General features: G+C 60.8%; 1 protein-coding gene across 1 annotated transcript; it reads right to left on the reverse strand.

Moving 5' to 3' along the window:
• Positions 1–11,949: 11,949 nt before the first annotated feature.
• MEX3D (mex-3 RNA binding family member D) lies at positions 11,950–23,672 on the reverse strand. The gene is made up of 2 exons (XM_066336087.1): positions 23,161–23,672; positions 11,950–13,305 (listed from the first exon to the last, which is right to left on the reverse strand). The coding sequence occupies exons 1-2, from the start codon at positions 23,615–23,617 to the stop codon at positions 12,053–12,055; spliced, it is 1,710 nt and encodes a 569-aa protein (XP_066192184.1). The 5' UTR covers positions 23,618–23,672; the 3' UTR covers positions 11,950–12,052.
• Positions 23,673–24,661: the final 989 nt, after the last annotated feature.

Below are 24,661 nucleotides of genomic sequence, written 5' to 3' on the forward strand. Positions count from 1 at the left end.
TCAGGCAGGGCTGGGAACAGACGCAGGGACACATCCCCATGTGTCCACACATCCACATCACTGAGAGCCCTGTAGACCCAGAGGCTGCCCCTCTGTAATGAGACCCCATTTCCCACCATCTCTTTGGATTTCTGAGCCTTGGAATCCCTCCACACAGAGCTCAGGCCCGGGGGAGCAGCTCTCCCTGACATGCCACCCCCATGGGCTCTAAAGCCATGGCAAAGCTCATGTGAGGGTCCCTTCCCCTCCTCCTGCAGGATCCCCACAGCAGGATCACCCTGCCCTGCTTCCTTCAACTCCCAGACAGGATCACACCACCTCCCTCATCCTCCAGAGACACCCCCAGAACTGGAGCAGTGACAGAGCAGAGAAACCCAGATGGTGGAAAGAGACGCTGCTAGAAGCAGCAACAGAGTGGAACGTGTCACATCTGAACTGTCCCTGGCACATGACACTGCTGCAAGGCTGCACCCAGGAGAGTACTCCCCATGCCAATGCCACCAAGGAGCACAGAAATCCAGGGATAAAGCCCAGAAGCACAACTTCTCCTGGGCACCCACCTCAGGCAATCGGCTCCTGTCCCAGCCCCAGGAGGCAGCTGGGACAGGGCCAGGTTCCTGGTGGCCAGCCCAGAGAGCACCTGGCCCTGCACCTGGGGCCCAGCAGCTCGTCCAGCCTGCACTGCAGCTGCATCACCCTGATCTCCAGGCATTTGTGCAGCTGCTTTTAGTGCTCAGCAGGGACAGCGGCCAGGATCACCACAGCCTTGTGGTGGCGCACCACCCGTGGGGGCACAGAAAGGGCAGTGGCACCTCTGGCACCCCCAGGGCACCCAGGCACCCCCTGCCCTGCTGGGCTCCGCTCTCACCAGTGTCACTGGACAAACAGGCTCCGGGCAAAGGCTGGATGGTGACAGTGGCCTGGCAGGTGCAGGAACGAGTGCTGGGCCAGGAGTACACACAGCGTCCTCTGCAGCACCATGGCAGCCCTGGTCCTCCACAGCATCCTCACAAAGCTGCGGGGAGGGCAGGGAGCTGGGCAGGGAGCACAGAGCCAAGGGGGGGAGCAGCGAGCTGAGGAGGCGGTGGCAGAGCCTGGAGGGGGAACAGAGCAGAGCAAGTGATGGCAGAACCCAGAGAGGAGGTGGCAGAGCCTAAAGAAGAAACAGAGCTGAGGAAGGAGTGGCAGAGCCCAGAGAAGAGAGAGCAAAGGCTGAAAAAAGGGCAGAGAGCAGGGCAAGGAGTGGCTCCCTGGGCAGAGGCACCCGTGTCAGAGCCCAGCCCGGAGCACTGCCATGTGTCCCCAGGCTGTCCCTGCGGGCCAGCCGGCTCAGCACGGCCCCCGGATCGCTGCCGAGCCCTTCAGACAGCCCCGCAGGGCCCTGGGCTGGGCACAGGCTGCGGCTCCCCGGCACGGAACAGCGCCGTACTCCTCCCGCACTCCTTCTCGCTGCGGTCCTGCGGCAAAGGGAGAGCCAGGGCCAGGACAGAGCGCTCCCCAGGCTCCTCCAGGGGCATCCTCCCCACCCAGCCTCCCTAGAGGCAGAGTTCTTCCCCAGCTCACCCATTTCTGTGCCTCACTGGGCACCAACACACGGGGAAAAGCACCTGCAAGGGATACTCGTGCCACAGCTGCATCCCCAAAGCAGGACCTTCACAAAGCAGTCTCCCAAGGGCACTGCTGCAGATCTGCTTCGTGTTGGTGTCCTTCAGCTCCTCTCTGCTCACCTGAGGCCTGTACCTCTCCAAGAACTCCTGGTACATCCATCTGTGGGGGACAGAGAGGGGTCAGAATTGTCCTGGCTGGAGAGGGGGAAGCACCCAGGGTGCTGCTGGGGTAGGGGATACCTGGAGGGGTATCCTGAGGTGCTGATCTGGGTGGTCTCCAGGACCCTGGAGCCTTGGAGCTGCTCCACAACTTGCCTGGAGTCCAACCTGGGGCACAGAGGGGCTGATCCACAACAGGTCCAGGCCAGCTGGGCACACCTCAAACCATGCTGCACAAGAGGGACAGAAGTGCACCACCAGTTTCCCCATCACTCCAGGCAGGCACTCACACAAAGGGCTGCTCCCACTGGTTCCCACTGCTGGGATTGATGTAGCAGATGTAGTGGAGGTGGTGCTGCCCAGCTCCTCCATCCGCCGGCTCAGGGGGGCTTTGAACTGCAGAGAACAAGGCCGGGGAGGCTCAGGGCCAGCAGAAATCCCCGGGGCCTCAAGGAGGTCCCCAGGGCACACAGAGCTCCTGGTGGGGCCAGCACACCTTCCCCCCTCCCCCGACCTGGCTGGAGGGGGACTTCTCGCTCTTCTGGCTCCTGGGCAGGCACCTGCGGCCAAAGCAGCTGGTGCCACTGGACCTGCGGGACTGCAGGGACATGGGGACATCCCTGTCCTCCAGGAAGAGCTCAGTGAGGAGGGCAGACTGCCCGGAGAGAGCTGTGAGAGCCACCACTGAGAGCCACAGCCCCAAACCCCACCCGCCCAGAGACATCGCCCAGATGTGCTACATCCAGCTGTGCCCCACCTGCACCCCGCCCCGGGAACAGCCTGTGCACCTTCCCAGGTGAGCTCCAGAACCTTCCCAGCCGCTCCTTACCTTCCACCGAGTGCATGGAGGGTGGAAGGGAGAAACAACAGTGTTACAGACATGGAAGCAGCAAAAACCTTAAAGACTCTAGGTAGGGACATGGCCACGGTGGATCCCAAAATGGGGAAGCCAAAACAAGGGGAATGAAACAGGGAGCACCCACAGCTCATAACTAACACAAACGACTGGAGCTGTGTCAGGGCTGGGATGGAGCTCAGGGTGCTGGGGCACTGCCCAGGCTCCTCAGGGAAAGGTCCCAGCCCAATTCCCATTTTCCCATGGGAAAGGCTGCCAGAGGTACAGGAGCATTTGGACAATGATTTCAGGGACAGCTGAGATTGTTGGGATGTCTGTGCAGTGCCTGGGGCTGGACTCGATTGCTGTTGGTCCCTTCCCACCCAGGATATTCAAGGACTCTGCTCCCAGGGCACTCAGACCCAGGCCAGCTCCTCATGGGGCTGGCACATGGGGATTTTCCACCTGTCCTGTCAGTCCGTCTCAGGCTCCCACAGCCCAGCCAGGATTTGCCTGCCCAGGGGATCTCACCTGGCTGCCTCACAGCCCCACCAGCTCCTCGGGAGCAGCATCCCTCTTCTTCTCCACAAACCCATCACACTGGTATTCCACCTGGCAGGACACAACACCCACACCAGCCTCAGCCTGCAGCTTCCCAGACCAGTTTGGTGCAGAGCTCTGCTTGGACACAGCCCAAGCACTTGGGAAATGTCCATGAAGGAGTCAGAAGTGGTGGTGGCCACGCTGCTCCTCTTTCCTTGCTGCAAGGCTGCTGAGGGGGAACCAGAACCGTTTCCATAGTTTTACCCTCAGATAAGGAGTTTCACCCCAGCAGGATCCACCTCCCACCCTGGGAGGGTGCAGAAGGTGCCACCATGATCTCCAGACAGGGGACCATTGTGTGGAGTCCCTCCCCAGCCCACCTCACCCACAGCATTCCCTACCTTCCCAGCAAAGTGGGAGACAGTGAAAGCAGCCATTGGCCTCTTGGGCTTCTGGAGCGGCTGAGGTGGGTCAGGCAAGGCTTCTGGGCACAGCTCCCATCACTGCCTTGAGGCATCTGAAAAGTAAAAAGTCAGAGGGGGCAGTGGGGGGCTCTGGGTGGTCACAGCAGCTGGTTCCCAGCAGCCCTCACCCACCCTGCACCCCTCATTTAGCAGGTCCAGGGTGGCCCTCGATGAGCTGGCTGTCATCGAAGTTGACAAACACCCAAGGAATCCCCTTGGTCACATACTCCTCCTGATCCAGCTCCAAGATGGGCTGGAAGGCAGAGACAGGAAATCAGGAGGGGCCAGGAGGGGACAAAGGTGCTCAGCCCCCAAACAGCAACTTAATTTCTGTAAGACCCCTGAGCAGCCCTTTCTGTGGAGCGCTTTGGGAGAGAGCAGGGACTGTGCTGAGCCTTGGGCTTGCAGGGACTGAAGCACAGCCACCATGGAGACAGAGCACAAAATCAGCAGGGACATGCAAGGCCCCCCTCAGTGGCTCACAGCAAAGGCACACACCTGGGGACACCCCTAGGTGATACCCACCGGGTTAAAGAGCTGCTGGAGCTTCTCATCGGCGTAGCGGATGCAGAACTGCTCGAAGCTGTTGTGATTAAACATCTCAAAAACTTGTGGGCAGCAGAGACCAGTGTGATGCACCTCCCAGGCAGAGCCACCTCAGGCACCCAGCTGTGCCCACTGCAGGGACAGGTACAGCTGTATCTCAGCTGGAGCAGGACCAGGACCAAATTCTCTCAGGCAGCCCAGGAGAGGGGAGCTGCTCTTAGCCATGGGTGTCCAGGATGCCAGTGGAGGTGTGGTGACCCTTCAGTGACCCTCCTCACCATCCAGCTCAAGACCAGTCTGTACACGTGCTTGGCCAAGGCACTCCAGGAACCCAGAGCCTGCTGCCTGGATGGTGTCTTCACGAAGGTCTCGCCAGCAGTGACCAGCTTGACCATCACCTGTGACACCTCCATGCCCAGCAGAGCATGGAACAGCCCCAGGGCCTTGCTGTCTGGCTGCAAAGGGACAATCCTGGGCACTGAGGACTGGCTGCAGCTCTGGGGACGTTTGGGGTGGCATCAAGTCCTCTCCCACCTCCACAACACAGCTGTCCCCACGCTGGTGCTGCACTCTGATCATGACACTGCCCAGTGCGGGATGGCAGCTCCAGCTGGGCCCAGGTGTCACTCAGACTCAGTGACACCTGCAGGGGCAGCAAGGGAGGGGTCCACACACATGAGGAAACCCAAGGCTGCCCCCACATCCCACAAAACAGAGGGATGGAATTCCCAGTAAACAGCCAGGCTCCCCAGCACGGGGATCTCTGGCCCCAGCATTCCTTCCCCAGGGTCAGGGTGAGGACAGGGGACAGCCAGCTCTGGGGACAGGCCTGCCCACCTCTGCACAGCCAGGACTTCACCCAGGGGGAACAGGGAATGCCTGGTGCTCTGCAAGTCCTCGGCATCTCTGGTGCTCTGGAGCATTGGTCCTGGCAGGTGTACTGGAGGGACTCTGCCCCACCTGTGAGGGACACGTGTCAGGCTGGGACCCAGCAAAGCCCTGCCCCACAGGGATCCCAGCCACCCTCCTCCAAGCCCTGAGTATCCAGCAGAAAGAGGACAGGGCTGGACGGGATATTGGGAAGGGATTGTTCCCTGAGAGGGTGGGGAGGCCCTGGCACAGGGTGCCCAGAGCAGCTGGATCCCTGGCAGTGCCCAAGGCCAGGCTGGATGGGTTTTGGAGCACGCTGGGAAGGTGGAAGGTGGAAGGTGTCCCTGCTGATGGAAGGGGACAGAAGGAGATGAGCTTTGAAGTCCCTCCCCAGCCAAATCATCCTGTGATCCTGCAATTATCCTCAGCAGAGCCGCCTCCAGCAGCCAGCCAGCAGCTGGGAGGGCAGAAAGGGCTGGCATTGCCCTGCCTGGGACAGGCTGCCAGAGATGGGGTCCTGGGGACATGTGGGGACACTCATGGAGATCCAGGCCCTGGAGCTCAGACAGGGTGGCCGAGGCACAGAGCTGGTAGAAGATGTGGTGGCTTGTCTCCTCTTTCGTCTCTGGATGGACAAGAAAGTCACCCTGAAATCACCGTGGGCCACTGCAGCAGCACTGCAGCCCCAGATTTGGGGGCAAGGGACACCTTCCCCTCTCCCAGCTCAACTCAGCACCATTGGAGTCCCATCCCCCAGGGATGCTCAGAAAGAACAACCTCCCACTCCAAGGACTGGGGCTCCCATTCAGCTCCATCCTTGTGCCACCCCAGAGACCCACCTGGAAGGTGACACAGAACTTCCCCAGCAGGTAGGTTTAGATGGTGGCCCCTGTGACCTTCTCTTGGATAAATCCAACCTCTAAGTACTCCCCAAAGTGGCTGCTGTTGTCAGTGCTGGTTGTTTTTGCATTCCCAAATGCCTGGCAAGCAGGGAGAGGTTTGAGCTGGCCCCAGATCTCCAGGTGCTCTGGGGGGGGTCAGTCTCTGCCTCTCATTTTCCAGCAAGGGAACAGATGCAGCCTCACACCAGGGGCCCAGGCCACGAGGAGCACAGGGAGAGGCTGCAGAGACACCACACAGAGTCTGGGGGTGGGGGGTACCCGCCTCCATGAGGGGAGGGAGCCCAGGACCTTCTCCTCCGCGCTGGAGTTGCCCCAGCAGCCCCCCAACTGGTGAAGAACCTCACGGCACACCTGGGCAGGGTTGTCTTCCCTGCACCTGACTCCCCACTGATGGTGAGGGACTGGTTCTTCCCAAACCTGCTGCACAGGGACAGGGGGGGACACACCAGAGGGACCTCAGGGGTTCCCCTCTGTCCCCCAGGGGATTCTCTTCCCTCACCATCTGCCTGAAGGCATCTCCTGCCACAGTGAAGGTGTGGGGTCCATGTCCCCAGCTCACACTGCTGAAGGTGTAAATGATCTCCTCCTCACAGATGAGCAGCAGCCTGTGGGGGCTGATGGCCATGAGGATGGTGCCTGCAGAAGAGGTCTGTGCCAGGGGGTGTGCCCAGGGCAGGGAGCAGGAGTGGGGCTCAGGGCTCACTGCAGTAGGTGCAGATGGAATTGTCCTCCAGGAAGCACCAGTGGAGTGAGTGCAGCACAACTGGCTCGTGCAGGTGGCTCAGGACCCCCAGGTGATGGGTGCCCCAGAGGCTGCAGAGAGGAGGCAGCTGGGGTAGGGCAGTGCCTGCAGGGATGGCGATGGAGCTGGAAAGAGAAAGGCGGCCCCATGACAGCAGGATGGGGCCAAGGGAGCAGCACAGCTGGAGGGCTTCTGTCTGCAGGCTGCACTTGGGCTGGTGATCACCAGGACTCCCACCCCAGCCAGGGCCAGCTGAGCTGGAGGCCTTTCGGGAAGCCACGGAGGAGCAGGAGTGAGGACCAGCTCCCCAGGTGGCCAGGGGACAACAGGGCCCCCTGAGCCAGACACACTGCAGGCTCTGGGCCCCTCCTCAGGCACCAGGTGGGCTGTGTCCAGTCAATGTGTGAGCCCCTCAGGCCTGCTGGGGAGCCCAGGCCAGTGTGGGGTGCAGAGTGGAGCATCTCTCTCTCCTGGGGATTGCTGACTGCATGGGGAGCACAGGAGGGACCCGCGGGGCTGCACAGCTCCAGCCTTACTGAGCTATCTTCCAGGTGGAGGTGGAGAGCAGTGTCTCCTTCCTTGTAGCCTCTGGCTATTTCTGTCGCCCTGCAGACTTTGATGTGGTCAGGATCCACAGCCAGGCCCCTGTGGGACACAGCAGAGAGAGAGCCTCTGCAGAGAGCCACAGCCACGAGCCAGGGAGGCATCTGGCCACCAGCACTGGGGCCAAGTGCCTCACCCTTCCCACAGCTCTCAGCTGGCACAGGCAGCCAGTGGCCAGGCAAGCCATGGGACCCAGCACCCTGCGTGTGTGTCCCTCACCCTGAAGGACTTCACACCTCCCTCACACCTGGAACAACCCTCTCTGGAGCCACCCCACAGGGAGGGAGTGAGCTGAGGATCTCAAAGCAGCACAAAAACACAGGGGAAGAGAGGTGAAAACTGGGCCAAAAAGCCTCAAAACCCTAGTACAGACACCCAGCAGCTGGCAAGAGAGGGAGCACCCAGCCCCAAGCTGGCACAGGATGACCTGAGCTCTGGGGACAGGGAACCTGCTCCTGCTGCCCCTGCTCCTGGCACAGACGCCCATGGTCACACCCTGAGCATCCCTGAGAGCCTTGTCCAAACCCTCCTGGAGCTCTGGCACCTTGGGGCTGGGACCATTCCCTGGGGAGCCTGGGCAGTGCCCCAGCACCCTCGGGGGGAAGAACCTTTCCCTGAGCTCCAGCCCAGCCCTGGCACAGCTCCAGCCCTTCCTGGGCTCCTGTCCCTGTCCCAGAGCAGAGCTCAGCCCCTGCCCCTCCAGGGCCTGAAGAATTATTCTGTTTTGCTGGTTTTGCAAATTCAGGGATTGCAAATTTGGCTGCAGCAAACATTTCCAGGTCTTCAGTGTCATTGGAGTCCATCACCCGAGCATTGAATAGGCCAGGGAGGGAGAAGGAAGGGCTGAGCTTAGGGTTCACATCCAAGAAATCCCCATAGAATGCCAGAACATTCTGAGCTGAAAGGCACCTTAAAGATGCCTCTCATCCCACTCCCTGCCATGGGCAAGGACACCTCCCACTGTCCCAGGTTGCTCCAAGCTGCATCGAACCTGGGCCTGGACATTTCAAGGATGGGACATGGGAATTCAAATCACTCTATGAGCATGGCAGAGGTTCCTGCACCACCCAGCCCCAGGTTGCTGTTGTACCTGCAGGGAGGGAGGGCCACGTTTTGGGGCTGTCCCCTGGCTGTCATCACCTCTGACACATCCTGCTGCCTGCTCACAGCCCGTGATGGGCAGAGCTGGACCAGCCCCCCAGGGCAGAGGATGAGCAGTCAGCTGACTCGGGCAAGCAGCAGCTCAGGTGGGTGCTCAGGTGACACCAAACCCTCTTCTCACCTGTGCTGAGCCCCCTGCAAAGTGCTACAGGCCACCAGGCTGAGCACCAGCAGAGGTGACCCAGGGGACACCCAAGGCACCACAGCCCCTACAGCTACAGAGTGTGGAGCCCCCAGGTCAGCAATGAGCCCCCCAGATCCACAGAAAGGGGTTGAAGCCCCTCCAGGTCCCTTCACAGCACCGTGGGTGGGACCTCTGAGCCCCTCACCTGCAGGTACAGGTCCCTTGCAGCCGTGGGGTCCCTGGCAGTCACAGAATGACCCCCTGCTGCTGCCAGTCCTCCTGAATCTTTTTCTCTGGCCCTAAAAATATGAATAAAACACAATTAGAGTGATAAAAGCATACCTTTATATGAGGAACCTCGGATGCACGAATTCATCAAGTAGAAAAGGCTGAAGAGGCACACTGCACATGACCTGTGTACAGTTTTTATAGATTTTGCAAATTAGTATATCTAACAAGAATCCTCCAATTAGAAAAGTGCCTGGGGCAGTAATTCCTCCAGTTCTAGCACCTTGCAGGTTTCCCCCTTAGGATAAGATCCAGGCCCTGTTTACAGAAGTGAGTCTCAGAAAGCTGGTTCCAACCTTGGTTTCTAAGTAAAACCAAGATAGCACAGGGATCCTGGAAGTTGTTTTGCCTTTCTGCCTGGGAAAAGTGTGAAACTATCTACAATATGAAAATACTAAGCAACGACTCTATGTGTAAAGGATACAGAGACTTTATTAAAGGAAAAAAGGGTAAACCCAAAAGGGCATCGCTCCGTCTGCCCCGCCTGCAGCCCTCTATGGCCGCTAATTGCAGCTAATTGGAGGGGAGAGGATTATGTTCCCCGCCCCTCTTGGCCCGCGTTCTGTCCCCCAGCCCCTCCCCAGGCCGGAGGAGTTCCTGGGGGTGCTGGGGCTGGTTCCCCATCGCTGCAGCACCCCGAGATCCATCCCAGCTCCATAACCTCCATAACCCTGATTCAGGACAAGCCCAGGGTCCCCATAAGAGGCACCCCAACACCTCACTAGGGGCATAGAGGGAAGTCTCATCAGACACCCCCAACACGGGACACCCCAAATTCTCACTCCCCTCCCACCTGGGACACCTCGAGGTCCCATCGAGAGCAGCCAAAGACCTCTGCTGTTTAGGATACCCCAGAGCTGTCCTCACTGAAGGGCGTCTAGGGCCCCTGCAGGTCCCTCAGGCAGGACACCCCAAGGACCAGCCCCACTCCCCCATGGCAGGGACTCCAGTAAGGATGGAAAGCAGTCACCCTCACACTGGTGGTGCTCCAACACATCTGGGTGCCCCCACTGCCCACAAGTCTGGGCCCCCAGTGCCCATGGGTGCTATTCTCCAGGGGTGCCACTGTGTGCAGATCCCCGTTTGCCATGGCCCCCAGCCGCCCGTGTGTCCCCACAGCCCTGGGACTGCTATCAGCAGACCCCTGCTGTCCCCACATGGCTGAGTGGCCCAGCCACTGCAGGGCCAGAACAAAACCCTGGTGACCCAGTGCCAAAGAGTGTGGGTGCAGCTGGGGACAGAGCAACAACGGGCTGTACAAGTGAGGTGTGGGATGATGAGCATGAAGAATGGTTTGGTTTGGAAAGGACCTCAAAACCCATCCTGTCCCACCCCCTGCCATGGCAGGGACACATTCCACTGTCCCAGGTCACTCCAAGCCCTGTCCAGCCTGGCCTTGGGCACTGCCAGGGATCCAGGGGCAGCCACAGCTGCTCTGGGCACCCTGTGCCAGGGCCTCCCCACACTCACAGCCAACAATTCCTGCCCAATGTCCCATCCAAATTTCACTTTTTCAGTGGAAGCCATTCCCTGTGTCCTGTCCCTCCATCCCTTGTCCCAGTCCCTCTCCAGCTCTCCTGGAGCCCCTTTAGGCCCTGCCAGGGGCTCGGAGCTCTCCCTGGAGCCTTCTCTTCTCCAGTGAACACCCCCAGCCCTCCCAGGCTGTCCCCAGAGCAGAGGGGCTCCAGCCCTTGGAGCAGCTCTGGGGCCTCCTCTGCACTGGCTCCAGCAGCTCCACGTCCTCCTGATGCTGTTCCCCAGGGCTGGGGCAGCTCTGCAGGTGGGCTCTCACCTGAGTGGGGCACGGGCAGAATCCCCCTCCCCTGCTGCCCACGCTGGGGCTGAGCCCAGGGCATGGACGGACTTTGGGACTGGGACGTGTCCAGCAGCACAATGTCTGGAGCAGGAGCATCTGAGGGGACAAGGACAAGGCCAGACCCAGAGCACGGTCACCCGGCCTGTGGGAGGTGGCAGATGTCCCCACTGGTTCCTGCTCCTGCCCAAAAGCTGGCACCTTCCCCCCTGGGCCCGAGGAAATGGGAACAGGCACTAAGAGACTCCAGGCAGGGAGACACCATAGTTAGCACAATAATTGATATATAGTAAAAAGTCTTTATTAAGAAGGCTTTGAAGTCAAAAAATAAAACTCTTGATACAATTTTCATAACCGTCAAGTCAGCTCAGCAAATATATAATCAGTACTTTAGCCATGTAAGGTTAAAGGTCCGTTATTTTCTTTTTAAAATAAAATATATTTTAGTTTTTAAAATTTATTCAATAAAGTACATATTTTCCTATAAATTCCCTACATATACATAAAGAGGTAAAAATAAAAAAAATAAAACAAAACAAAACAAAACAAAAAAGAAAAAAAAAATCTAAAAAAACCCAAAACCCAACCAAAGAACAAAAAAACAAAACAAAACAAAAAAAAAAAACCAACCCCCCAAACCAACCCCAAAATAAAATGGAGATAGAAATCTGGTTTTTTGACATGGTGTGTTAACTGTACCCCCTCCATTCCACAACCTCTTGACCTCACATCACACATTTTCGGGCAGTTTTCACATTGGCAAAATACAAGATAGACCTGCATTACGAAAAAAAAAAAAATATATATATATATATATTTGTAGAACCACTGAGAATCATAAAAAAAAAAAAAAAAACCAACCCCCAAAAAACCTACATACAAAAAAGAACCACAAAAATTATAATAATAATAATAGAATGATTTTAAAAAATAAAAGACAACCCTTGTGTGTCCTAAAATAAAAAGTGCAACCGGACCTTTTCTTTCTGGTTATTTCAGTTTGCAAACGGAATACTGGTATTTGGGAAGGACTGGTGGAGAACAGCCGGGCTCCCTCCCCAGCCCCACAGCCAGGTGAAGAGTTAAAGCTATTCTGTAAACATCGGAGTTTCCTCCTCGCGGAATTCACGCCCCTCTTTCCTCATCCTCATCCTCATCTTCTTCTTCTTCTTCAGCCCCTTGCCCCCACCCTCCCGACCCCCTGGATTCGGCCTCCCCCCGCCCCCGCCGCGCCCTCTGCTCCTCTCTGCTCCTCGCCGCCGCCTCTCCCCCCTCCCCGCCCCGTGCGCCCATCGCATCTGTTATTAAATAAAAAGCTCGATTTAAACAGTATAAAGTCCTTAAAACGCCGCGGTGTTGGGGTGGAGGGTGGAGGCTGCCGGGCAAGCCCCCGGGCTAGGAGAAGATGTGGATGGCTTGGGTGGCGGGCACGTGGCACGCGGGGCACTGCGGCTGCGCCCGGCCGCAGATGCGCAGGGCGCACTCCATGCAGAAGAGGTTGTGGCCGCAGGGCACCAGCGCGGCCATCACCTCGCTCTCCAGGCACACCATGCACTCCCGGGAGCTCTTGCGGTGCCCGTCCGAGCTGCTGGAGTCGGTGGGCGAGCCCGAGGCGGCCGAGATGCTGCCAGGCAGTGAGGAGGAGGAGGAGTAGCCGGTGCTGTTGGAGAAGGAGGAGAGCGAGCCCTGGGCAGGCAGCCAGGCCAGGGCACCGGCGGGGTCGCTGGGGATGCGCCGAGCCGAGGGGTGCTCCAGCCCCGCCGCCCCGCTCTCGGGCAGGGTGGGCGAGTGGCGCGGCGTGGCCGGGCCGCTGTTGCGTCTCTGCGAGCTGTTGATGGAGGAGCAGCTGCTGAAGGCTTGCAGAGGGTTGCCCGAGCGCTCGAAGGGTGACCAGATGGTGGTGGTGGGCGTGGTGAGGTCGAGGGCCAAGAAGTCGAAGCCGAAGTCGCACTCGTCGGAGCCCAGCGGGGCCGGGGGCTCGCTGAAGGTGCTGTAGGGGCTGGTGGGGCTGGCGGCCGCCACGCGCCCGCTGTAGAAGGACTCGGTGGAGCCGCTGCCCAGGGAGCTGAGGCTGTCGTTGCGCAGCGCGGCCGAGGGGCGCTGGGCAGGGTGGGGGGCCTTGGCCCACGGGGCGGCCGCGCCGCCCTGCAGGTCGAGGCACACGTCGGTGCCGTTGGAGTGGAAGTCGTTGTCGGCGTTGACGTCGATGAAGGAGCCTGTCCGCATGGTGATGTGCGCCTCGATCTCCTCCCGCGCCCGGTCCACGTTCTCGGGCATGCCCGTCACCTCGAACACGGGCTCCTTGTCCCGGCTGGGGGTCACGATGTAGGTGTGCGTCTGCTGCTGGATGCGTTTGATGGTGGCTCCCTTGGGTCCCACCACCAGCCCCACCACGCGGTAGGGGACCCTCACCTGGATGGTGGTCTGGCCTGGCAGGTTGGGGGGCCCCTGCATGGCCCCTGTCAGCCCGTTGACTTTGTTGCGCGTGGCCCGGATCATGGAGAAGTGCTCGGCGGCTGAGAGGATCTCCCGCTTGGCCATCTCCACGTCCTCCTTCCTGCCAGTGACGATGAACACGGGCTCCTCGCCCCTGACTGGCGTCTTGATGTACGTGTTGGTCTTGGCACGCAGGGCTTTGATTTTGCAGCCTGCAGGGCAAAGAGAAGGGGGAAAAAATGACACATCAACGCTGTGAACTCATGGTGACCCTCTGCTCACCCAGGGTGGGGACATAATGGAGCAGCAGGTCCCTTTGGCTCTGCACCTGCAGCATGGACACGCTGGGGAGAGGGGTCCTTCCCACCTCTGAGGCAGACGGGGGCTCATGGCTCAGTGCTGGGGGGCTGCCCCAGCTTCTCGCAGCTCCTGGCACTGTTCTGACCCTCAGGGCTTGGGGACCAGCAGGATGCAGCCTGCAGCCCTGCTCCAGAGGGCTGGGACAGCCACGGGCAGAGGTGCCAGGGCAGGCAGCCGTGGGGGCACCATCAGGGTCACTGAGCAGGTGAGAAGCTAGATTCACTCCAGAGGTGTTTAAGGAGGTACAAGGGAAAAAAAAAGATGCCAAGATGGAAAAGGAGGAAAAGGCTGTTTGGATCCTGCAGGTCCACTTACACCTCTGAGCCAACCGCTGAACCCGAGGAACAGCCCTGGATGCACTACTGGAGGGACAGGGGAGCTGGACCTCCCCAAGGCAGGGGACACAGCCACCTCCTCCCCTCTTTGTCCCACAGGAGGGATCCTGAGCACCTGGGCTGGGGCAGGGGTGCTCCCAGGGCTCCTGCTCTCCCTGTTCTGGAAAGTCCTGCTTCCCCTGCAGGAGGAACATGATTCAGCAGGCAGAGCTGCCCATGCCCGGCTGTGGGACTGCGAGATGGTGCTGCAGCTCTGCCTTTGCCCCGTACAGCCCTGGGCACAAAGGGCTGTATGAGGGGCCCTGTCCCGGCCCAGCTGGGCTCCAGCATTGTCCAGCCAAAGGCTCCTGCTCTCCTCTGAGGCTGCAAAGGCTCCAACTCCCCTCCAGGGCCACTTTGCTCTGCTCCACTGAGGAGCCAGCCAGCCCAGCTGCCAGCCCAGCCCCACTCCCTGTACCCCCAGGCCTAATTGCATCCACTCTTAATTATGTCCTGAGAACCAGGCACAGTACAAGTGGAGCTGAGCTCACTGGCCACTGGCACACAGAATTGAGTGACCCTCGTCTGTCCCCTCCCACCCCTGAGCTTTGCAGGGCATCCAACACAAAGCTGGGAGCCAGCAGGGATAGAGGGTGCTCTACTGCAGCCCTGAGCTTGTCCCTGTCCATGGCAAACACTGCTACAGATGCCTGTGGATAAAGGGCTCCACTCCTCTGGGCACAGTCAAGCAGCTGCCAAGTGCCTGGCTGCCTCCTCTGAATGGCTCCGGGCACTCCTTCCCCTCCTCCTCTTCCCAGACGCTCCCTGAGGAAGGACAGGGCTGCTCTTCCAGCTGTGAGGCTGCAGAAGGAGAAGCCTAGAAGGCTGATGGGCCTCAGCACATGAAAGATGCAGAGCTGCTGGAAAGAGTCCAGGAGGCCACAGAGCTGCTGCAAGGGCTGGAGCCCCTCTGCTCTGGGGACAGCCTGGGAGGGCTGGGGGTGTTCACTGGAGAAGAGAAGGCTCCAGGGAGAGCTCTGAGCCCCTTGCAGGGCCTAAAGGGGCTCCAGGAGAGCTGGAGAGGGACTGGGACAAGGAATGGAGGGACAGGACACAGGGAATGGCTTCCCACTGCCAGAGGGCAGGGCTGGATGGGATATTGGGAAGGAATTGTCCCCTGGGAGGGTAGGGAGTATCGGCTTTCTGTAGGCAGGTTTTGGTAGCAGCGAGGTTACAGGGGTGGTGCCTGTGAGCAGCTGCCAGAAGCTTCCCCTGTGTCCAGCAGAGCCAATTCCAGCTGGCTCCAGCATGGACCTGGCACTGGCCAAGGGTCAGCCCAGCAGAGATGGTAGGGACCTCGGGATCACAGATTTAAGAAGGATAAAAGGTCTTGTGCAGCTGTAATTGGGTCTAGAGAAGAGCAGGGTTAGAGGATGTGAGAGGAGCAGCTCTGCAGACACCCAGGGCAGGGCAGGAGAAGGGGCAGGAGCTGCTCCAGGCACCAGAGCTGAGATTGCCCTGTGACCTCTGGGGAAAACCAGGTGAAGGCCATGGAAGTCCAGGGGGGTGCAGAGATGCACCTGCAGCCCCAGGAGGAGCAGGGGCATGCCCAAAGGCTGTGGCCCTGTGGGAAGCCTGAGCTGGAGCAGGGTCCTGCAGACCCACGGAGAGAGGAGTCCATGCTGGAGCAGGTTTGCTGGAAGCACTTGTGACCCTGAGGGAGACCCAGGCTGGGACAGTGTTTGGAGACTGTCCCGTGGGAGGGACCCCACACTGGGGCAGGGGAAGGGCTCCAACTCCCTTCCCTGAGCAGCAGTGGGAACCCTGTGGGCTGCTGACTGTGATCCCCATTCCCATCTCCCTGTGCTGCTGCAGGAGCAGGAGGGGAGCCCAGGAAGGAGGGAGAGGTAAGGGGAAGGTACTTTTAAGATTTCTTTTACTACTCATAGCTCTGCTCTGGTTTTGTCAATAATAAATTCAGTCAGTATCCCCAAGCTGAGTCTGTTTTGCCCTTGACAGTACTGGCTGAGGGATCTTTCCCTGCCCTTATCTCAAGCCATGAACCCTTTGTTGTATTTTCTCTCTCCTGTCCACTTGTGGAGGGCAGTGATGGAGCAGCTTTGGTGGGTGTCTGCAACCAGCCAGAGTCAACCCACTACAGTAAAACAGGGTGCCCAGCTGTGGCTGCTCCATCCCTGGAATGTCCAAGGCCAGGCTGGATGGGGCTTGGAGCACCCTGGGACAGTGGAAGGTGTTCCTGCCCATGGCAGGGGTGGGGCTGGATGAGCTCTACTATCCCCTCCAACCCAAACCGTTCTGGGATTCTATGACTCAGCCAGGGCTGGAATGGCACAAGAAGTTGAGTCAGGTCTGTCCCAACCAGGTAATCAATCCAGGCTCTCCAGCAGCACTCGGAGAGCACAGGGAGAACAGGAGCTGTGCTGTTCCCCAAGGGATGCTGCAATTCCCACAGCATTAAGCCTCATGGATGACAAGAAGTAAAAACCTGTCACAGTAAGTGAGCAGCAGGAGCTGCCCCGGGTGTCACAGCCAGGCTATTTGGCTCCACTAACCCCTGGCAAGTGGATTTATGGCTGGGACAAAGAGGAAAGCAATGGCCCAGGGACTGGGGCAGGGCAGAAGCACCGAAGACGATTACTGAAGCCATTATCACGTGCCAGCTCCTATAGGGCTGTCCTGGGAGAGGCACCTGCCATCCCCATGGTCCCCTCCCAGATTTATCCTGGTACCTGCTGTAAGATCTGCCCCTACTCCACTGCCTGGAAAACCAGGACAAGCCCAGGGCAGAGGCTCTGCTGGGGCCTCCCGTGGGCACCAGCCTCATGCCCAAGGTCCCAAATTCATCCCTTGCAGCATCAGAGAATCAAGGAATATCCCAACTTGGAAGAGGTCCAACCCCTGTCCCTGCCCAGACACCCAACAATCCCACCCTGAGCATCCCTGAGAGCCTTGTCCAAACCCTCCTGGAGCTCTGGCACCTTGGGGCTGGGACCATTCCCTGGGGAGCCTGGGCAGTGCCCAGCACCCTCGGGGGGAAGAACCTTTCCCTGAGCTCCAGCCCAGCCCTCACCAAGTGGCAATTTCAGGACACAAAGCCACTGGCAGCTCCAGGAACTCCACACAGAAGCCACTCAGGAGCCACATCCCACAGGGGACACGGCACAGTGAGGCTCCTCCTCACCCCACTCCATCACACCAGCAGCACCAGTGGGACACAAACGATGCCATGGCAGCACCAGAGAGAGGAAGAGTTTGTCTGGCTGCTCTTCGTAGGGACAAAGCCAGAAACCTTGGATAAAAATCAAAGGGGTGCCTGGCTTGGCCAGTTCCACCTCCTCAAACCAACAGCACAGGAAAGATGTCTCCAACCTGTGGCTGCTGGATGCTGCCAGGGCTGTGGATGGCACCAAACACAGCTGGGGTGGGAGCTGGGTTTCCCAGGGGAGGGGTAGGAGAGGAGGATGGCAGATCTTGGAGGGTGGGGGTGTGGGGTCACCCCTGCCTGTCCCAGAACCACACCAGGAAACACTGGGAAGGGAGGGAGGCCAGGGAAGCGCTGCCTGAGGCCACGTACTGGCACCAGCACCAGGAACTGTGCCTGTGAGGAGTCTTCAGCATGGGGACACACCAGAGAACCAATGTGTCCTGCCCTGTCCCCAGGCCCAAACTCCTCTGAAACATCCCCTGGCCACAGGCAAAGGTCCCCAAGCCTGGAGCAGGCAGGACAGGCAGGATGAGCAGCCTCCCCAGGCTGGGGCTCAGGGAAGTGCTTAACCCCACAAGCACAGTGAGCGATGGCTCTGAACACAGGGACCTGGTGATGAGACACAGCCTCCCAGCAGGACACCCCTGTCCTCCTGCCCCTGAGGTGGCAGAGCCAAGGCTGTCCTGCTCAGGCCCAGGAGGGGGGGAATGGCACCTTGTGGCTGAGGCCCCCAGAGCCAGATGGACTTGAACTGCAAATGGGGTTTAACCAGCAACTTCAGCTAGGGGAATCATGGAATGGTTTGGGCTGGAAAGGAACTTACAGTGGATCTTGTTCCACTCCTTGCCATGAGCAGGGACAACCCCCACTATCCCAGGGTGCTCCAAAACCATCCAACCTGGCCTTGGACACTGCCAGGGATCCAGGCGCAGCCACAGCTGCTCTGGGCACCCTGTGCCAGGGCCTCCCCACCCTCACAGCCAACAATTCCTTCCCAATGTCCCATCCAGCCCTGCCCTCTGGCAGTGGATGCCATTCCCTGTGTCCTGTCCCTCCATCCCTTGTCCCAGTCCCTCTCCAGCTCTCCTGGAGCCCCTTTAGGCCCTGCAAGGGGCTCGGAGCTCTCCCTGGAGCCTTCTCTTCTCCAGTGAACACCCCCAGCCCTCCCAGGCTGTCCCCAGAGCAGAGGGGCTCCAGCCCTTGGAGCAGCTCTGTGGCCTCCTCTGGACTGGCTCCAGCAGCTCCACATCCTCCTGATCTTGGAATGATCCAGACCAGTACAAGACATTTCAGATGAGCTCCTGCAAACCTCCACCCCAGCAACACTGTGACACCATCCTGGATGGCACATCCCTGTGAAGCTGCTGCAGGACCAGAGTCATGCTGGAGGGAGCCGTGGAAAGACCTGGAGCTGCCTGGCGGTGCCAGTGAGCTCCCAGCCCAGGCACTGCCACAGCTCAGCCCAGCAGCAGCAGGTGGCATCCACACATCCCCCTGGCCAAGGGCTGCTGTGCAGCACCTATAGCAACAGAGCAGAACAAAGTGCCAGACTTTGCTGCAAGTCTCCACCGAAGCAGGTTTAAAGATCCAAATAAAAACAGCCCCACACCAGAGGCAGTGTGGAGGGGACAGGCCCAGGGATGCTCTGGCCCCAACAGCCCTTTGTGAACACCAGAGCCCAAGTGGCTCAGCTGCTGTGTTCCCTCTCTTTGGTGGAGCTCTGAGCCCCTGTGGGCACAAACTCATCCTGACACTCCATGGCCACACTCAGCTGCCAGGAAACCCTGGAATTCCAGGTCTCACCCCCCCTCCAAGTCACAGCCCCCTGTGCCACTACACCAAGCTGTCTGCAGGGACAGCCTCGATGGGGGGTGAGCAGGACACTCTTCCCAAACCGTCTGTCTCAACTCCATGCTCTCCTCTTTCACCCTCTTCTCATCCCACATGGCTCCCATTACACTCCACTCTGCAAAACTGTCCTGGCTGAACCCATCCCATCTGCCCTTGGGATGGGACATTGCTAATTTCTGACAAGAAGCAGAATCCCAGGGAGTTTTCCCTGGGATAATGTGGTGATGGAAGGCAGCACCCCAGGAAAGGTGCTGCTCTCCCTGGACATCCTCACTTGGCATCACCAAAGAAAACTTGGCTCTCTGTGAGAAGCCCCAGACAGATCAGGGCTGACACCACTGCAAGAGCCCATGGAAACCTGTACAACACTGGGAAAGAGGGCTGGGAAGAGCCTCTCCATCCTCTGTGCTCCAGTGACCACACTGGAGGTGATGGATCCCATGCAGCCCATCAACACCCTGACCCCAGCACGGCCTGGGCAGCCTCTGCTCCCACAGCAGCTGCCTCCTGACAACAAGGACAGAGCCAGCTCATCCCCTTCCCCAGACCACATCTCTGCTTGACCAAGGAGGTCTGTGCAGGCAGTGCCCAGCTCCGAGGTGGTAAAACCCAAAAAGCACCAGTAGAACTCTTCTGGAGAAGCCCCTGGTGGCAGCTGGCAGGAGGATGGTGTCTGTCACAGGCTCAGGAATCCTCTGGTGCCTCACCCCTGCAGTGCCCTGCCCATGGCTTTTCCTCTTCCCCAGCTCTGTAGCTTCTCCTGGCCTCTGATCCAGAGTTCTGGAGCTCCTGGTCCCCTTTGCTACCAGTGAATGGCACAGGATGGGCCAGGACTGGGGCCAGGCAGGGAGGAAAAAACGCTGCACCTCCATCACAGCTCCTCTTCCCCTGCTGAGTGCTCCTTCCCAACTCTGCACACAGCAGCAAACTCATCCCTGCAGCCCTGGTGCAGGAGGCGAGCACATCACACCTCGGCTTCTCCAGACACTGGGAGAGCAGGGCAGGGAGGCTGGGCTCCTCTCCCTGGGACACTGTGCAGGCAGTGCCAGCTCTCAGATGTACAGGCAGATCTTTCAGCAACCAGATCCATCTGTGTGACCAAGCTCAGGAGCTCCCAGCTCTGCTATGACCCAGCTGGGAGGAGGCAGCCAGGAGAATGTGCCAGGTGCCTCCAAGGACACGGTACCGGGGTAGGAGACAACAGAGAGCAGCAACCCAGGGCTCCGAAATGAGAGGATTCCTTGCACCCCTGTGGTCCATGGCAAGGTCAGAGGTGCCCAGGCTGGCCGAGAGGCCCATGGTCATCCTGTGCATCCTCTCAGCACTGGAATGCCAGCCACACTCTGACAGTGAGGAGAGTGCCTGTGCCATCCTTCACTGGACCCACCCTTCGAACATCCCAGCATCTTCTATGAACAGCACCTTTCCTTTTGTAGAGCTGTGAGAGTCCCCGAGTATCACAGATGGGGAGAGGAGCTGTGGCTCCATCCCAGGGGAGGCCCCTGCTGTGGGAGGGGAGAGCAGACACTGCTGGCAATGCCCCTCCAAAGCTGGGACAGCAGGAATCCACAGCGGCACAGTGCCCCTGAGCCAGAGTCAGGGCAGCTCAAACACCTGCCCCATGCTCCTGGGGATTCCTGTTATCCCCACAGACATCTGCTGGATAGCAAGAGGAGCCCCTGCTGCTCCAATCAGTGCCCACAGCACATTCTGGGGATGGTGCCTCCATGGCAGGAGTCGTGACCAGGCTTGGAGGCAAAGGCACAGCCAGGGAATCCTGCCCGGCCATGCAGCAGTGTGGGCACAGGGGAGAGGAGGCACAGATCCCTGCTGGCAGATGCTGCTCTGTGGTGTCACCGACGCCAATCTGGACACGGGGTCATGACAAACACTCCTCCAGCTCAGGGAAGAAAACACCAATTTGATTTGGAGAACGAAGATTTACCTGATGGACTGCTGCTGCTCCTTTGTGAAAAGGTTAAATTAGGATATCTGGAGGAGAGAAACTGAAGAAAAGAAGTAGGAAAAGTTGTGTCCAACTGCCTGTGTCTCATCTCAGCCTGCACAAGACAGGACATCCACGTGTTGGTCCTGGCTGCCAAGACCTCCCTGGTCCCCACTTGTCACAGCAGCCAGGTCTGGGCAAAGCAGGACAGGTCCCAAAGTGCCCCAAGGTGTGTGGGGAGAGATCCTGAGCCTTGCCCTGATTCCAGCCCCTTCCAGGGCACTCGAGATGTGCATCTTCATCCCCTCCTATGTTCCAGGAGTGATGGCACCACAAACTTCTGCTCACTGGGTCATGACCAGGCTGTGCATCGAGGGAAAGACAAGTGACAGGGACATGGTCTGGGTGACATAACCCAGCCTTGCAGTGTCATCAGCAGGGCACATTCTGTCACCACGATGATGATGGTCCAGCCAAACACCCCAAGGCTCAGCTCTACAGCCAGACCCCACTGCCACGGGGCTGCCAAAACTGAGGGAGACTCACAGGAGGCAGCTGGGAACCAGAACGACCTGGGAGGCAGCACGGGGTGAGTGAGACGGGCCCTGCTCAGTGTGAGCCCTGAGGAATAGGCTCAGTATTGCTCAGGCTACACCTGAGCTTCCTTGCTGTAATCCAGCTGCCAGCGGCACGGAGAGTAGCTGGAGCACAAAGACACTGCTGCCAGCCCCGTGCTGCCCAGACCAGCCTATCCCACAACGTGATTGAGGGTGCCACCAAAAATCCAGTGCAAGGCCACCACTCAGAATCCAAACAGGCCAAGACCAGGAGAGGGGCAGGAAACACGGGGAAACCCCTGGAGAATTCCTGCCCATGGGCTGGGGCTGCAGCCGGGAGCTTCAGCTCACAACCGGCCCCAGGTCACCTCCAACCCACACGGTGCCCCTCAGGCACCCCTCCTCACGCCAAAATAAAAATTCCTTGGGCGGTATTTTTTTTCAAAAGTTTCACGAGCCCGCGAAGCTTAGCGAGCAGCCAAACTTCGCCAAGGTGTTCGGGCAGGTACCTGGCTGTGCACCAAACTCCTCGGGGTGCCGGAGGGGGGGCACCAGGGTCTCACCACATCGGAACACCAAGGAAAGGAAGGCACCGACCGGCAGCTCCCGGCCCAAACGCGGCCATTCCCCCGGCAGAACCAGCGGGTTCCCGGCAGAGCCCAGCCCCAGGCACAGGTTGGGTTTCAAGTGGCCGGACACCGCGGCTCGGCAGCGGCCGCCGAGCCCCGCCAGGCGTCCGTCCGTCCGTCCGTCCGGCCCGGGAGGAGGAGGACGAGAACGCCCGGGAGCGGGGCGCGGCCGGTGCCTCGGCCCCGGGGTCCGGCAGGCGGGGGGACCCCGGGCGGGGCGCCGGGACCGCGGAGGGGTGCACGGAAAGTTGGGAGGCCGAGGAGCGGGGCCGGCTGGGAGGCAGCGCAGGCCAATGGGAAGCGCAGAGCATGATGTCACCGCGCTCATCACAGCATGGCTCTGGCTAACAAAGAGAACAATGAGCCTGCCCAGTTCCCCGCTTCCCCCCAGGAAAAAAAGCCCCGCGACCCCCGGGCCGCAGCCCCCCGGGCACGGAGCGCCGGGAGCCGCCGGCCCGGGGCAGGGCTGGGGGGCCAGAGCCCACAAGGGCAAAGCGGCCCGGAGGTCACGCTCCCTGCCAGGGGATTCCTGCCGGGATCCCTGCGGGCAGCAGCTCCCTCCCTTTGCCTTTTATTTTTTTCCCTTAAATCCTCCGCCCCGGGTCTTTTCTTTTTGATTTTTCAAGGTGAAAGTTTGGTTTATTTGGTACGTCCAAGAGACAAAGCCCACTCCAGGCACACCCACCGGCGGGGGTTGGGGCGTCCCTTTGTGACAGCTGGGTGCGAGGGGCTCCTCGGCCACCTACAAACGAGCGGCTTAATGACCATTTATACCGGATTTATCAGTAGGATTTGTAAACGAAGTCCGAGATAAGGGGCACCGTGTACACGCCGAGTCTGAGATACCGAGCTGGAGGGGAGGGGGCAGAGGCACAACTACAATGAAACCAAAGCTCTCGCCTCGCTCCGTGTCCTGGCAGCTCCCATGGACTCGCGTGGCTCCCGGGAACTTTCCGTGGGCACCTGGCGTTATCCCACCCGGGCCGATGGAGTTTAATTGCAATTTCCAGGCAGTTCGGGGCGACCGGCGCGGAGCGCAGTTCCCGGGACCCGCGGCCGACTTTCGGGGCCACGGGATCCGTCGCCGTTAAGTTTCCACTCCGCACGGAGACAAAGCTCCGAAAGCGCCGCTGATCGCGACGGAAGGGGGTCCCCGCGTCCCGCCGCGTCCCCACACCGCGTTACCTTGCCGGCCCACGATCTCGGCGACATGCTCGGAGCTGGGAACGGGCACGCACTCGGTCATGTTCACGCTCTTCTTCCTGCTCGCCGGCGGCTCGGCCAGCAGCACGGGCGGCCCCAGCGGCGGGGCCAGGCTCCCGAAGGCGCCCGCGGCCGGGGCGGGGGCCGGCACCGGGGAGCCGCCGCCGCGCTCCCGCTCCCTTAGGCCGCCCGGCCCCGCGCCGCCCGCCGCCTCCTCCGCGCCCTCCAGCCCCAGCAGCGAGAGCTGGTCCAGGGCGAACCTCAGCGCGGCGGCTTCGCCCTGCGCCGGCGGCCCCGGCGGCCCCTCCAGCTCCCGGCCGGGCTCCGGCTCCGGCGGCGGGTCCTGCCCGGCCGGCGGCGGCGGGCTGAGCAGGGTGAGGCAGCGCGGCGGGCCGCGGGCCGGCTGCCCGGGCTCGGGCTGGTACATGGAGCCGGGCATGGCGCGGAGCGGGCGCGGAGCGCAGCGGGCCGGGGCCGGGGCGGTGCCGCTGCCCGGGGCCGCCGCCGCCGCCTCCCTGCGCCCCCCGCCCCGCCCGGCGATGGGCCGGGCTCCGCCCGCCGCGCGCATGCGCATCGCGGCCCCGCCCACCGAGCCGGGCCCTCCCCGCCGGAGCCCCGCCCATCGGCCACGCCCTCCCGAGCCCCGCCCTTCCGCGAGCCCCGAGCGCGGCCAGAGGGGCCCGAGCGCGGGGCGGGGCCTGAGCGCCCCCGGGGGGCGGGGCCTGAGCGCCCCCGGGGGGCGGGGCCTGAGCGCCCCCGGGGGGCGGGGCCTGAGCGCCCCCGGGGGGCGGGGCCTGAGCGCCCCCGGGGGGCGGGGCCTGAGCGCCCGGGGGGCGGGGCCTGAGCGCCCGGGGGGCGGGGCCTGAGCGCCCGGGGGGCGGGGCCTGAGCGCCCCGGGGGGCGGGGCGTGCGGGGAACGAGGGGCTGAGCATCGCAGCGCCGTGGCAGGGGTCCGAGCACCGGTGGGGCGTTCTGAGCATCCCGGGGGAGCTCCGAACATCCCGGTAAGGATCCGAGCACCTCCGGAGGCGTTTCTTAAAATTGCAGAGGGCACTGAGCAGCCCAGAGGCACTCCAGCATCGCAGATAGTTCTGAGCATCCCGAGAGGTTCCGGGCATCCGACGGGGACCCCGGCCATCGTGGTGGAGGCGGGTTTCGAATATCCCGAGGGGTTCGAGCATCCCCGGGGGCACCGCCGCCCTCCCCCCATCCGCAGCTCAGACGCGGCTGTTCCCATCGCGGAGCCGGGGCTGAGCTGCCTGAAAAATGCCGCCGAAACCAAGGGAAGCCATCGGCGCGGAGGGGACAGCCCCGCAGTGCCACCGCTGCCACCGTTCCTGAGCAGAGAGGACCCAGCGGGTCAGCGGGTACCGCCCGGCGCCGCAGGGACCGGTGCAGCGGCAGCTCCTCCCGGAACAGGGCAGCCGCTGCCCCCGCCCCTTCCAGGCACTCGGGGACAGAGCCACGGCACAGCCCCGCGCCG

Source organism: Sylvia atricapilla, chromosome 26 (genome assembly GCF_009819655.1).
Source record: "Sylvia atricapilla isolate bSylAtr1 chromosome 26, bSylAtr1.pri, whole genome shotgun sequence".
NCBI classification, from domain to species: Eukaryota; Metazoa; Chordata; class Aves; order Passeriformes; family Sylviidae; genus Sylvia; species Sylvia atricapilla.

Excerpts from the sequence above, each read along its gene's own strand:
- MEX3D (XM_066336087.1), bottom strand. The coding sequence starts at position 23,617 with ATGCCCGGCTCCATGTACCAGCCCGAGCCCGGGCAGCCGGCCCGCGGC. Across the intron at positions 13,306-23,160 it reads CGAGATCGTGGGCCGGCAAG|GCTGCAAAATCAAAGCCCTG; the intron begins GTAACGCGGTGT and ends TTTGCCCTGCAG.